The sequence below is a fragment of the Globicephala melas genome, chromosome 21, assembly GCF_963455315.2.
Source record: "Globicephala melas chromosome 21, mGloMel1.2, whole genome shotgun sequence".
Classification (NCBI taxonomy): domain Eukaryota; kingdom Metazoa; phylum Chordata; class Mammalia; order Artiodactyla; family Delphinidae; genus Globicephala; species Globicephala melas.
In genome coordinates, this window is record NC_083334.1 from 9,375,267 (window position 1) to 9,390,934 (window position 15,668).

The following is a 15,668-nucleotide window of genomic DNA, read 5'->3' on the forward strand; positions in this document are numbered from 1 at the left end:
ACAGCACAAAACTTTATATTGTCATTGAAGAACTCTGCTGTTATACATCGATTCAACTTATTTCACCAATGTTTAAAAGCAGCGTTGAAATTTTTAAGAGACAATGATAATATTACACCCTAACCACATAGCAAGCAGAGCTTAATTGAAATGACTGTCATTCAGTTTGTGAAGAGAGAGGCTGCAGAGGGGCTGTGTATCTACTGCGTGTGGACAGACTGAGTCCAAGCATCAAACTGGTTCACTGCACAAGCAACAAGAAACAAATTTGGGGTTTCTAGAGCTCCTTCTCTAATCCTTTCAAGACGTTGATTGAATGCTTCCTCTAGGAATAAATGTCTATGATACTGCCTGTAACTGTGCATGAATTATTAAACCCTGTCAGAAGTTTTGAACAAACAAAGCTCCCTTCACTGAGCTGGAAAACTAAACTTGGGAATATCAAAATAATAAATAAAGATAATAAACACTTTTCAAGTTTCTGACAAGAAGAGGAATATATTGGGCTTCCCTGGTGGCGCAGTTGTTGAGAGTCCGCCTGCCGATGCAGGGGACACGGGTTCGTGCTCCAGTCCGGGAAGATCCCACATGCCGCAGAGCGGCTGGGCCCGTGAGCCACGGCCACTGAGCCTGTGCGTCCAGAACCTGTGCTCCACAACGGGAGAGGCCACAACAGTGAGAGGCCCACATACCGCAAAAAAAAAAAAAAAAAAAAAAAAGAACAGGAATATATTGCATATAATGACTTTAGGTAGGTCTAGAGGCTTCAGGCACTTAGGAATCAAGTGTAGGACTTTTTACAAAATAACATTTTTCATGATATTGTCAAGGACTTAACTGATCTTTTGAAAAAACAATAAATGGAATCATAAGAAAAACAGGACAGCTGGTAGTGGGAAGAGTAACTGCCCTTTCAAAAATAGCTTGGCTCATAGCTCAGGGAGATCAGCTCAGTGCTTTATGACCACCTAGAGGGGTGGGTTAGGGAGGGTGGGAGGGAGATGCAAGAAGGAGGAGATATGGGGGGATATATGTATATGTATAGCTGATTCATTTTACTGTAAAGCAGAAACTAACACACCATTGTAAAGCAATTATATTCCAGTAAAGATGTTAAAAAAAAAATAGCTTGGCTCAACTCTGCATGATGAGGTGTGGTTTAGAAAACAAAATCTTTCAAGACTGAGTGATAGAAAAAGCAATAAAACAGACATTTTTATAATAATTCAACACAAAGTTTAGCAGTCATTTTTATTGGTACATCTGTGTTTACTTGTTCGTTTTTCAATGTTTCTTCCTTCCTTCCTCCAAAAAGGTTTTAATGCAGGCTTTGGGGCAGAGGAAGACGTTTCTTCAAGCTAATTTTAATATAAGATTTGGGGGTTTTAGAACTTTGATAACTTGTTTGATGGAAAACTTTAAAAGCCATGCTCTCTGAACTTAGAGGGAAAGTCTGGATAACCTTTAAGCATGAGTGTTTATCTGTGAAGTGGATGGCTAATGAGACAGCACGTAAATCGCCAGGAAAGTCAATGTCATTACTTTATCTTTTATAGGCATCAATCTCCAGGGAGGACAGTCTTTCATAACAAACTCTTCTGTGTAACCAGGAAATAATTCACTGTCAGAATAAAAGGTCTCTGGCAAGTCAGCTGGACCATTTCTTTGTCCACCCCTTAATCATCCTCAGAAGTTCTGTGTGTTTCAAAGTTTAGTCTTAAAAAATTAGATGGAATATTGCCGACTCTTCAGAAGTGAGTCTCAGCCTTCACCAAAAACTGAGAAATTATCAATATCTTTTAAAGTTATTTACGTCTAGCTTTCACAATCTAATCCTGGATTTTAAACATCTCCATTTCCAAAATAGGTATTTATTCAACAAGCATTTTATAAACTTAAAAACTCCAGGTTTCAGGTGCTCCTAGAAAAATCAGAAGCTTGGGTCAGAGGGAGTGTGAATTTCAGCAGGACAGCAGGTCGTCACTGTCTCCTGGGCTGCTGTCCTGCACGGCCTCGCTCTGCGTTGGTAAGACCTGCGTGGCCCCATTAGCACTTGAGCTTGGCACCTCTCATGTAGGTTTTACTTCACCCAGGTTTCTGTCACAGGGGTACAAACAAAAGGGATAGATGTTTGACTCTTTCTGTTCATAATTTTGAGACATGGATTTTGTCTCCTGCATATGTCCAATTTTATGCACCACTGACACTTGATACTCAGATACCTAATTTGACTTCCAAATGGTGAAACAGTTTGAAACATTGGTTATTATTACCATTGTTAGTGGAGCCCTACTCCAGCCATCACTCCAGCTTGTCATTCTGCTCCAGCCAGCAGTGGCTTCCGGTCCTTGTCACCATGGGCAGTGGTGCTTTCAAAAGCACTGCTCTGATGCTGTCTCTTCCAAGCCCCAAACCAAGTAAAGCAGTAACAACAAAGACTTGCTTCCTCTTTCCGTTCTGTACAAAGAAAAGCTAGGGCTAAATAACCTGCAGTCTGCAGCACGTGAGCAAGGGTGGTTGTTTGTCCTAAGCGAGTTCAGAAGCTCGCTTCCTTTCCCGGTGGTGCTGGGACTATGCGTCAGACTAGCCTTGTCAGATATTTGCATGAGCCCTGAAACCCTATGTGACTGGGGCCCTTCCCCTTAATTTCGATCCCCTTCGTGGTAATTTAATATATCCTTGTTTCGTGCTGAAATTGACATACTGTTACGCACTTTCCTTCTGGGCATCTTTTTTAAAAAAATATATTTAAAAATTATTTTAAAATTAATTTTATTTATTTTAGGCTGCACTGGGTCTTCGTTGCTGTGCGCTGGCTTTCTCTAGTTGCGGTGAGCAGGGCCTGCTCTTCATAGCGGTGTGAGGGCTTCTCATTGTGGTGGCATCTCTTGTTGTGGAGCACGTGCTCTAGGCATATGGGCTTCAGTAGTTGTGGCATGTGGGCTCAGTAATTGTGGCTCGCAGGCTCTAGAGTGCAGGCTCAGTAGTTGTGGCTCACGGGCTTAGCTGGTCTGCGGCATGTGGGATCTTCCCAGACCAGAGATTGAACCCGTGTCCGCTGCATTGGCAGGCAGATTCTTAACCACTGCGCCACCAGGGAAATCCCTCCTTCTGGGCATCTTGAATTACAACTATTTGCATTTCTTAAATAGATAAACAGAGAGTTCTTGTAAAGGCACAGTAGGTAAAGACTGACATTTTATAGAAGGAAACTGTAAAGAGGGAAACTTTTCTTGGCAATTGTATGTAAATTACCAAATGTGTACTCATTTCCCTCCCATATACAAACCTGAAGAACTCAATCTTGATTATGTAGATATTATGAGGGTAGATGATAGTGTGAATTTAAAGGTATATCTTCCTCAATGGAAAGCACTCAGAATGCAAATTTGACCGGCAGACTTAGCAAAATCACACGTTCACTTTTTAAAATTTTATTTATTTATTTTTGTGAAAAGGAAAATGTCAAAGTTAGGTGGAAATAGATGTGATCCCATGTGGTCCCTCAAGTTTCCAGCTCTACTTTTTTAAATGGTCAAAATTTGCATCATGATATGAGGAGAGAGATTTGTTAGTGTAGAGCTGTCTTCACAGATGGCCTTAAATTATTGCCTCATGCAAAAGCAATGTACGGTTCTCAGTAACGCAGAGGCTAAATCTTCATTTCTATCATCTGTTTCTTTGAGTCTCAGAGCTTAGCTTGATGAAGTCATTACCATGACTCATTCTGGGGTTTCTGTTGTACACAGAGGGACTTAGGAGTCTCTCACCCTGGCCCTTGGGACCACAGCAGGTGGGACAGAGAGCCCGGCTCCCATGAGCAGAAAGGACTTGTTAACTTCCCGAGAAGCTTGAGATCTGGGAGTTTTAGAGGAAGTGGGCCTGGGGGCGGGGGCTCGAGTGAGCACAGGCAGTAAAGACCCTGATAAGCACCAGGTGGCAGCGAGGGGTGGCCCTGCTGGAAGGTCCCAGGTGTGACAAAGAGGGGATGTGGACACAGGAAAGGCATACGTGAAGCTCACTGGAGAATCCAGAAGGCTGGCTGGACATATGGATTACCTGATGACAGTTTGGAACTCTTTAGAATCTCCTTGTGTTACTCAAAGTGGGGTCTAGCTGCTCGCCACTTGAAGGCTAATCCTCGAAAGGCAAGATTGGTGGAAAGGAAAGTTTGCTTTATTCCAGAGGCTGGTAACTGGGGGAGAAGGTGGACTTGTATCCAAAGGCTGACTGCCCCGTGACAACCAGCGGGCAAGAGCTTTTATAGGTGGAGGGAGGGAGCTATGTGCAGAAACAGCACAGTCAGCTCCGACTGCCATCTTGAAATTGGTCATAATCAGCGTCATCTTGACTGTTTTAAGTAGTTAGTCTTCAGTTCCAGGGTCAGTTTGTTAACATTTCTTTGAGGCCAGTTCTCAGAATTGTGGCGGCTTGTGTCATGGCTGCAGTCTGGTCATGATGTAGTTAACTTCTTCCACCTGGTAGGGGTTTCAGTATCTACATAACAGCTCAAAGGATATGACTGAATATTATCTATAGCCCTTGAGGAGGAACTAAAGGTCCTTGACTTTGCTTAATGACTAAACTGTTATTATTCTGTCCTGTTTGAATGCTTTCCTTTCTTTCTGCATTTTCTCACTTCTCCGATTAAACTTTTTCTTTGGCTAAAGTTTTCTACAGACAAAAGGCAGGTGGAGGCCATGGTCCTGCTCAGTTTCACTTGTAAGTATATCAATAGATAGGAACAAATAAAGTGATCGAACCCCAAGAAACAACCAATGGTTAACAGATAAACCCAATCAAGACTCACATGTATTTCCCCATTTTTAAATTCAGAGTCTTCTTTTTCTTTCTACACTTCAAGGGACATTTGACAACCTGGTCTATTTCATCGATATTTTAACGCCAATATAGACGCCACTGTTACATTTTTCTACTAATTCCTTCCTTCTTTTCTCATAGGTTTTGACCTAGTGAAATGTGAGGATCCGGGGATCCCTAACTATGGCTACAGGATCCGGGATGAAGGCCACTTCACGGACACGGTGGTTCTGTACAGCTGTAACCCAGGCTACGCCATGCACGGCGGCAACACTCTGACCTGTCTGAGTGGTGACCGGAGAGTGTGGGACAGACCACTGCCCTCCTGTGTAGGTGAGTTACTTACAAGTGCACAATGAGAGCTGGAGGCCCACGCATATGCTCTGGCTTAGTTCTTACAGAGGAAGGGGGAAGGATTTCCACTGCTCTCTCTCCAGTATGGGTTTTTATGTATTCCTAATATTTGTGTGAGTGTGTGTGTTTGTTTTTTTTCTTTTTTTAGGTAGGAAAGACAGATCTCCTAGTACTATTTTATTGAGGCTATCTGCACAGAATTATTATTAGAAATATAACACAGTGTTTCACTGTTTTATTCTCTTGACTTTGCACAGAGGATACTGCCTTTCCATCAAGATAATGCTAGGGAACAAGTAAAGGAAAGCAATGACAGGGACAAACAGATGGCTGTGATTGTTTTCCTGTGTGTACAACACAGACGTGATGGTTTGGGCTTTTAAAGGTAGTTACAGGAAGCCTCTAATGCCTGGAGTAAACTTCCCTGTGTTTCTGTATCCCTTTCAGCGGAATGTGGCGGTCAGATCCACGCTGCCACTTCAGGACGCATCTTGTCTCCTGGCTACCCCGCTCCATACGACAACAACCTCCACTGCACCTGGGTTGTAGAGGCGGACCCGGGAAAGACCATCAGGTACTTGTTTTATTGGGTTTCAGTGATTTGAGAATAGAAGCATGGCTCCTATTCTTGTGGTGGAGATAGTGGTACATCCATTATTACCCACTATTAGATTTAAGTTTCTGAGTTAAAGAAGAAAATGTAAACACATGGCCAAGGTTTTTGTTGGTTTGCATGCTCACTTTGGTATTCCTTTGAAAATTTGTGTTAAGCCATCCATAGTAAAGATAAAAAAAGTAAGTACCTCAGTTAGCTTTGGCTGCGTAACAAGTGGGCCCCCGAAACTTAGTTGCTGCAAACGATGATTTATGTGCTCATGTCTTTGTGGGTTGCCCAGGCAGTTCTGGTTGGTTGGGGTGGGTGGTCTAGGAGGGCCTCATGCAGGTTTGGGGGGCTCAGCTGGATGGTTAAAGGCTGGGGTCTCTCCACTCCAGGTTCTGTTCCTTCAGGAAACTAATGATGGTAGAAAGTTCCTAGAAGCAAGAGATGGAGACTTTGCAAACTTTTGCTTGCATCACATTTGCTGATGTGCCATCTGCCAAAGCAGGTCTCAGGGGCAAGATAAAGTTTGAAGAAATATAATCCACCCCTTAATGGGAAGAGAATCAGTTATATTGAAAAGGTTCTGCATATAGAGGTGGAAGAGGTGTGTGATTATTTTATGATATTCCAAAGTAAGTTTGAAGGAGACCAAGAAAGTAGTCCAATCTAAAGTTACACGTATAACAGAAAATCATGAAAAATCTCAGGTAATTGTGCAAACATTTCAACAGAAAGTATTACTCTATTTCAGTCAATAGTCCTAAATGATGGTAATTTTTTTAATTAACAAGTAAACCAACAAAAAGTAAAATTCTCCATGTGCCAGTCAAAAGGCTGTGTCAAAACCACAGTACGGTAAAGCAAAAAGTAATTTCAAAATAAGCTGTTCTTTAATTATAGATCTTGATGAACAAGGAGAGAATGTACATTCTTTAGTCACGCCTCATAAAATCCCCTTTCTCCTCCCATTAACTCTCCTCTTTCATTGTATTCTTTTGAAATCTCCCCGGAAAGTTAATTTTTAAAAAACTCTGTACCCCACCTCCCAACAGCCTTAATCCACGTGCCTCTGTTCCTTTTCCTCTTCCCTGTGTTATTGCACTGACCAAAGACTAAAAGAATCCAGGCAACTCAACTCTGAAATATGTGAAGAAGCTGAAAGAGACAGGTGCAAAGCAGAAACCTCTTTCTGGGGCAAGTGGATACATGAAAACATTTATGAACTAGTGATTTATGTGCTCAAGTGGATACATGAAAACATTTATGAACTAGTGGGTTTTGTCCTTATTCACAAAAGGTTTGCCCAGCAAACTTAGTAAATTTATCATACTGCAACTTTATAACTTAGTAAAAAAGTGAAACGGGACAAGGAGGAGTGAGGCGACCTGCTGATTCCATTCAGTGTTGCTGTTTCTCATCAGGTGACTTCCATCCTCCCTGAAATTCACCAGACTTTCTTGAAGTTTGATCACATTTACATCTTGGGAGTGAGTTAAACTGACATGGCACAAACTATTACCACTTTCAAACCCTCCAAAAGAAATAGTCTTACTATGTACAAGGAGCAAGGGAAGGAATTTAAAGCATGTAAATATTGCAAAAAACATTATTTTATAATAACTCATTTAAAAATTAACTTGTGTCATTAAGAAAAATGATTAATTAGGTAGTTATGGATCCATTGGGACACAAATAAGGCATATTTGAGGAACAGAATTTAAGAGTCTGTATTCTTCATAAAAATCGACATAGTCACTTATCCAGTGAACTAAATAGAATTAAATACTACTTCTTAACTTTGAATTCCTGAACACTTGATCTGAATAATCCAAAAGCCATTACACTGAATTTGATTGTGAAAAATTCTAGGAATCATCTGTGATTCATAAAATGACTTTACATAAACAGGATATATTTCCTTTTAGGCTGATTTCAAAAGTTTCTGTTTCTGACACATCTCCTTGTGATTTGTTTCCCAAGAATTGGAAAGAGCACTTGTTCCCCTAATGCAAACCAAGTGATGAATTCACTCTTTGCAGGTGAATGTAATACTTCATTAACATTTTAGTAAGAACAGAGAAAAGAAATTAATAAAGAATGAGTTGAAGTAATAAAAAATGTACAGCTTTTGCATCAGGAACTGACTTTGTCATTTAACCGTTAATGTTCTAGAAAAAAAAAAGCATTGCCTATACCACTTTATTGTTTGGGGAATTTTTTTCTTCTTGTAGGTATCTTTCAAGTTACTCAATTTGTAAACAGATCTTTTTCATTTAAGGCATAAAGCCCTTCATAATAAGGAAGTTAAGAAGCAAACATCAGTACTTGTAATTAATTTACTCCATCGGTATTCAACCTCATCCCAAAATGTTTCTGGTGATTTCTCTTCATTAAGAAAATATGTACTATTTTTAGTATGGCAATTTGGAAAATAACATACTTAAAAGTACATAATATACAATTTTAGGCTTAAAGTGGTACTGATGCTAAGAAAAATAGGGCTTGGTCTTAGTTTGGATATTCTTTAGCTTAGTTTACTGAATTATTTCATTGGTATCATAGCCAGTATTTTATCTACATCGTTTGCTTGAAAATGAGGAATACATCAGTCATATAAACATGAGCCCAGGGTTTAATTTAAGTATTAAAAATTCTTAATATAAATGGAATTCATTACTATACATTCTATTATGATTTCTTTAAATGTCAGTGTTTTTCACTGTCAAAGAATAAATAAGGAACAAGATCTCAGAAATTATAAAAGGTCTGGTTTCAACACTTCAGGCCAGTTACCACTGGGCCTATTTTGATTTCTTGGAGGTCCAAAGCAATTTCTGATTGCATATTGCTGTAACTTTTTGTTCGAGGTAATAGAAGACCCCAAAATAGTTTTTGTTATAGGGCACTTGGGTCTGGAAGAGGTTTGTAATTTTAACACGCATACTATAAAGCAGTTACCAGAATTAAATTTAATTAAAAGTCTAATCACAAGACACTGCAGTAAATTTAGCCACATTAAGAGTTATATGTAAGCGTGTGTCTGAGAGACCCAGTGCGTTTCACTGCTGAGCACAGCTGTAATTTATACAATAAAGGGAACAGCATTACAAACATCTTCAGCAAGCAGCATCAAGGCAGTGTTTTTCATAATCGTATGTGTATGTTGTTCCCTGGCTTTCATTGCTTTTCTGCAAGTGTAATTGTCTGGAAAACTCACTTTGAAAGTATTTCTGTTCCTAATTGTTCCCAGGAAATTGCATTTGGAGGTGTAGTTGAGGGGGATTTTATTAGAAAAGCTCATGCAGTATTGAAAACATTAGAGGCCTATCAAAAGTGTATCAAGATTGTCAAAACTGTCCACGTGCAGACTTTTAAAGAAAGTGAAATGTGGGATGTGATCCTGATCTCACCGCATATGGCCGGATGGGCTGTAGAAAGATCGGGGGAGATGTGATTTGGAGATCCAGGAATGTTTTAATTTATTTTTGACCAACCTTCAAGATCGCTGTGAGACACAGACTAAGCAGGAGAAGGACGGGCAAATGATTCCACTTCACTGGACATTTGTCTCCAAACATGAGGTCGGCATGTAGTAAATGTGCTGGGAACATGAGTCGGGAGTCTTTTGCTGACAAGACAGACAGGCGTGGGGCCCGGAACCCAAGCACCTCAAACGCCCCTTTCCTGTCAGGGCCACAGCGGGGTATCCCATCTATCTTTGTGGGTAGGGTGAGGAGATAACCGGTCAAGAGAATTCCAGCCATCCAAAGAAAAGAGAGCAGCAGCTCTTCAAAGTCTGCCCAGTGTCTGAGGCTGGGCTCTGGCCCTCCTTAGCTGGGGCTGTGGGAGCAGCTGCCGGGTTTAGGGAACCCGACCAGCTGCCTGCAGAGTGAGAGAGAGAGAGAACCCTGCAGGCACCCGCCACGGCGCAAGATCCTCATGCAGGCAATTTCAGTTACCCCGCTTCAGCTAAACAACGCCAGTGCCCCAAAACAGGATTCAGATTTCAGTTGCAGACTTACTGTGAAGAATTGCATGAAGGACAGACTTCTCTTTTAGCCCTTCAGCTCCCAGATCTCTGCATAAACAACAGAGGCACGTCACAGCCAGTTCCTGATCGTGTCACGCGCCTTCCCGAGGGGGATTGCTGCGCTCAGCTCAGCCACAGACAGCAGAGTGTGTCCTCGTGTTGCTTCCTTGTCTCCCAGTGATAAACCCACTTGGCGTTTTACAAACACGGATAATCAAAAAGGGAACTGACCATTGAAGATGAAAGTGTAGAAAGAATTGAAAAGTGGTAACACTGGAAGTGAAATTCCAATCACACATAAATGGAGCTTAGGAGAAGCAGTTGATGGTGGGGACGTTGGTATGGCTGCTGTTCCAGGGATGAACGCCTCACAGGCACAAGGCAGGCACGCCAATTTCAGGATTATTATCATCCCCCCTGGGCCTCTTTCTACTTCTTTATTCCCTATTTCTGTCAATGCCTGTCTTCCTCAGAATGGCTGGAGGTTTTAATTTTCAGTATTATCTTCTGCTCTTCCTTGTTTCTCCCTCACCAGTCTCCAATATTTTCCCAACTGAACAAAACAAACAAACAGGTATTAATATATGTCTCACAGCATTCTTTTAGTGAACTACATTAAATTTCTTCATAATAGGCTCTGTGAAAAAATTAGTTGCATGCAAGCCAAACCCTTGTCAGCTCTACCCTTGTTTGTCTTTCTTCTTATCTGTGATTCCCAGTTCCTACTTCCCAGGCTCTTACTGTAATCTTCTCCCAGTGAGCCTTCCAAATCCGTCCTCCACCCTCTCCATCTCTGAGCCACCCCTTTGCCAATCAGCGAACATAAGCTCCTTAACCAGAACTGTAACACCCTCTCGACTTGGCGTCTGGTCCCCTACAGGTTTACCTGCGACGGCTCATATGCACGTTACATTTCAGCACAGATGAAGCGTGTATGAGTCTCCCATCCCAACCTTGTCATCACAGCTCTCTCGACCTGTGCTCCCCCCAGTTTCTCCTTGTTGCCTCACCTCCAGATTCTTCCCATCTTTGGGGGCCCAGTTAAAAGGTCAACCCCTCAACAGGAATTTCATTCTTGTTATCTCACCTGAAAATAATCTGTGTTCTTCTCTGGACTCAGTGTTTGCCCTGCAGTTCCTTCCTTCTGAAGTAGGGTCATCACTACATAGCAAGACATCCAGGCAAGCCTCTTAGTGTCACGAGCTCCTCCCTCCTTCCCACGCTCCTGTGATCACACATCTCAGTAATTCTATGTGGAGCCCCAGGTCTGCTCTCCCACCAGTACTGCTGCTACTTCCCTAGTCCAGACCAGCATGACTCACTGGGCCTCTTCTCTGACCATCCTGCCAGGGCTGCCTCTCAACCACTGCTCCCACTCTAAGGAGCATGTTTTATTTTTTTTCAATTAAAATATTAATTTTATATGGCTGGAAAATAAATGTATATCTAGACATCTTCAAAAGTATAAAAAAGAAAGGCATGCATTATCCCCATACTAGACATCATTGTTGCCATGTTCACATATGTCTTACATGGACCTTTGCATACTCTACAGTGTGGGTGTCTATAATTAATTATTGTCTCTCTTGGTTATTCACATTATTTCTAATTTTCAATATTATACATAATAATATGGCAAATAGTATTGCAAGTAGAGCTTTGCCTCTTTTTATAATTAATACCTTAGAATAAATTCCCAGGAAAATTCTTTCTGGGTCAAATGGTTGAGACATTTTTGTGTGTCTTGATACAAATATTTCTATCAAATAAAGCTGATCATATCACTTACCCCCTTTAAAAAAAGTACATATTTCGTCTGCTCATTATGTGCAGAATCAATTCAAGTTCATTGTCATGACGTTCAAAGTTATTTATTTTCCCAATTTTTTGAAATACTAGAAAAGTGTTGCAGAAAGATAAAAAGCCTGAAAAGTAGTTTGCTATAATCCTAGACACAAAATATAACTACAGTTTAAAATTTGGTATATATTTTTATAATTTCTTATGCAAACACACACACACACCCCCATATATATATATAATATACATACATATATATACAGCTTGATTTATCTGTTTATCTACTTGTTTAATTATTTTTGAAAAATAGTATCATGCCTTAATATTATTCTGAAGATTTCCTTCAGTCAGTAAACATGGTCAAAGTTTTATATCCTTACTTGTAATTCCACCTCATTCTGTTTAGTCATGGAAGAAGATTCTATTGCCTGAATGCACCATAATTTATTTAAACTATACCCTATTGGGATATTTGCGTTGTTTTCAGTTTTTCACTATTATCAGCCATGCTACCATCCTCCCAATATATCACCTCGAGGGTACTTTCTGCAATGAATTTCTAAAGCTGGACTTGCTGTGTATGCGCATTTAAATTTGTATAGTTATTACCAAATTGCTTTTATGAAGAGTAGATATGGCTTCAACAGCATATGAAAAGGTAGGGTCTCCACAATGTCACTGAAACTGGATAAAGTGTTTATAGTCTTCGCCAATCTGGTAGGAAAAAAATCTTTGCATCATTTTTTGTTACATTTGTAACTTTTGTATCTTTACATTTTTAGCATATTAATGAATGTATTTGTTCAGTCGCTTTTTGTCTCATCCTCTTTATTGAATTATCCTTCCTATTTCTCTCTGCCTGACAAAGCCCTTCCCAGACACCTTGAGGCAGAATTAAACACACCTGATGCTTTGTTCACATCTCTTAAAGCTTGTGACACTGTGCATTGCAAAGTGTATGTTTTTGTTTTTTTTTTCTTTCATGACTGTGTCTGAAATGACTAACAGTTCCTTCAGGATGATACTTTTTAAAATCAATTTTTAAACTTTCCCTACCTAGTGGTATGGTGTCTGCATATTGACTTTAATTATTTTTTTTAGAATGAAAAATGGCCATTTCTTTATCTGTTTAAATTTTGTTATATCATTTTTGTTGTTATTGAATTTACAAGGTATTTCCCAAATGGCAAAACTTACAGCATCAGGGTGAATCTTTTTTTGTCTGTGTAAGCTTGTCATTAACATATAACATAGGCACATAAGACTATCCAAATGATAAGTATACAGCTTGTTTATAAAAATACCCCTTGTTACCAGCAACCAGATCAAGACCCACATTGTGCCCTTTGAGCTCCATTTAAACGATCCATTCTTAAGGATAATCACTATCCTAACTTCAGATAGATAATCGCTATCCTAATTTGAACTTTATAAAAATCAAATTATACAGTGTGATTAGTTTTGTGTCTTGATTTCCTCAACCTTCACTGCCACTGATACAGGTAAATTATTCCATTGCATGAATACACAATGATTTACTTATTTATTCCGAGTGTTGATGGACGTGTGAATTGTTTTTACACAGTTTAAGGTTATTGCAAATGACGTCCTGTTGGATATGCTTTCATGTATTATTTGGTGGATGTGTGCATGTTTTTCTCTCAGGTGTACACCTGTACTCAGCTATGGTAGATACTGTCAAATGATTTCCCGAAGTGGTTAAACCAACACCACTCCCATCACAGTGTAGGTCATTCCCAGGTACCTCACCTTCCCCTGCACTAAGCATTGACTGTCTTTCCTTTTAGCCATTCTAGTGTGTAGTTGTTTTAATTTGCTTTTCCTTGGTGACTGATCAAGGCCATCACTTTTTTATATGTTTATTGGTCTCTTGACTATCCTCTTTTATAAATGTCAGTTGAAGATTTTTGCTCATTTCTTTTTGCACTGGAATGCCTATCTTTTCCTTTTGATTAGTATATAGTTTTTATACATCTGAATGCAATCTTTTGTTGATTATATATTCACCGGCTATATTCTTATACTCAGTGGTCTTTTGGTTTCATAATGATGTCTTTTGGTAAAGACAGGTTTTCAGTTTCAGTGAGTCAAATTCATTTTGGCTCATTTTTCTTTTATGGTTAGTATATTTCTTATTAAGTTATATCAAATATTTTGTGGGGGGGTTTCTTAGTGTTTTTGTGTGCAGTTTAAGAAATCCTGCCCTCCAAAGTTATAAAAAATATTATCTTAAGTTTTTTTTATAGGAGATCTATTTTATCTTCCACATTTATGTTTTCATTTCATCTGGAATTAACTTTTGTGTAAGGTATTAGGACGATGCAAGGAATCTTTTGTCCATAGTGCAGTTCAATTGACCATTTGTTGGAAAGTCAGTCTTTCTCCATTAACTGAAGTGCAGCCTTTGTTATAAACCAGATAATTATAATTATGATTATATAATTATAGGCCTGTTTCTGAACTTCATTACATTGATCTATTTGTCCATCTAGTGCAATACCTTTCTATCTTAATCACTGAATTACTTAATAAGTACTGATATCTGGTACTGTATTCCTCCAGCTTTGTTCTTTTTCATGTAGATTGCCATGGCTATTCTTGACCCTTTGCATTTCCATATGAGTTTTAGAAACACTTGTTACTTTCTACAAGGAAGTTGCTAGGGTTTTAGCTGGAATCACATTATATCAGTAGATCAGCTTAGGGAAACCTGACATCATTTCCAATTCTGAATTTTCTGATCTCTGATATAGTATATTGTCTCATTTATGTAGATCTTATATAATTTGCCTCAATAATGATAGTTTTCTGTGAGGAGCTCTTGTACATCTTTTGCTAGAATTATCCCTAGCTATAGCACACTTTTTGATGATAATGTAAATAGTATTTTTATTTCACTTTCTAGTTGTGACTGTCTTGTGAAAATAAATTATATTTTTATATTTATCTTGTATAAATAAATTCACTTATTAATTCTGAGTTCTTAGGTTTAAAATTTTTTTCTTTGTGAACAATCATGTTATCTACATTAATAAAAGATTGGTTTCCTTTTTTGTCAAATCTTTTGGCTTTGTCTTGCCTTGTTGCACTGGCTACAGTCACCAGAATAATGATTCGAAATGAATCTCATTGTCCTGGTCCCAATCTCAGAGACTAAACTTTCAATTATTTATTTATTTCAATAAATATATGTGAATTATATTTTAAAAACTCCATAATGGAAAAAATATTAAATTCTGCCACCTAAAGATATAAAATTCAAAAACAACTATAGGAAATTATTGGAATTAATAAATGAAATTATTTATGTAAGACAAGTAAAAAACATAGTGTTTTCTACATTTTTTTCACTTAGCAGTACTTTTATGGACTTTTTACATATCAGTATTTACTGAACTGTTAATTCTTTTGTTGTTGGACATTTGTCCTGTTTTCAGTTTATCACCAATTTCAAAATATTTTGATAAATATAAGATGTATATTTCTGTATGTTTGTCTATATTGGTTTCCTTGAGTCAATTTTAGTAATTTCTATTTTCTAGAAAACCATTTTATGCATAGTTTAAAATATATTGCCATAGATTTATATGCATAGTTATCGCTTAGATTCATTTCCTTTTTTCTTTCTTTCTTCACTAGTTTATATTTTTATCAACTACTCCATACACACATTATAAAAGTAAAATAATTCTGCAGTGATGGTTACAGAAAGCAGTAGTTCTCTACATCCCCTAAATCTCTAGTAGAATTGCTGGATGATGTGAATTTTGCATTTAATAAAAGCCTAATGTGTCTCGAGTAGCATTAGTAAAGGTCAGTGCATGCCTAGACACATTCTAGTAAGCCCAAGGACACCAAAGGTGGAGAAAAGATCCGAGAAACAGCTAAAAAAAGGAAGATATATATTAGCTAGCCTGATAGAAGACTTCTTAACAATACAGACCAAAAGAAAGAGGTATTTGAAGTACTAAAGGAAAATAACTGTCAACCTGGAATCTATATTCAAACAACCTGTCATTCCCTTGTAAGTGTTCCTATTAT

The 15,668-nt window shown here is 38.7% G+C and overlaps 1 protein-coding gene across 2 annotated transcripts in view; it reads left to right on the forward strand.

Moving 5' to 3' along the window:
* CSMD1 (CUB and Sushi multiple domains 1) overlaps positions 1-15,668 on the forward strand; it is a 1,753,128-nt gene that overhangs the window by 1,494,118 nt on the left and 243,342 nt on the right. For both annotated transcript variants that reach the window (XM_060291350.1, XM_060291351.1), the window contains exons 24-25: positions 4,963-5,154; positions 5,623-5,749. In XM_060291350.1, the coding sequence (XP_060147333.1) occupies positions 4,963-5,154; positions 5,623-5,749 (319 nt within the window). The remainder of the gene's footprint in view (positions 1-4,962; positions 5,155-5,622; positions 5,750-15,668) is intronic.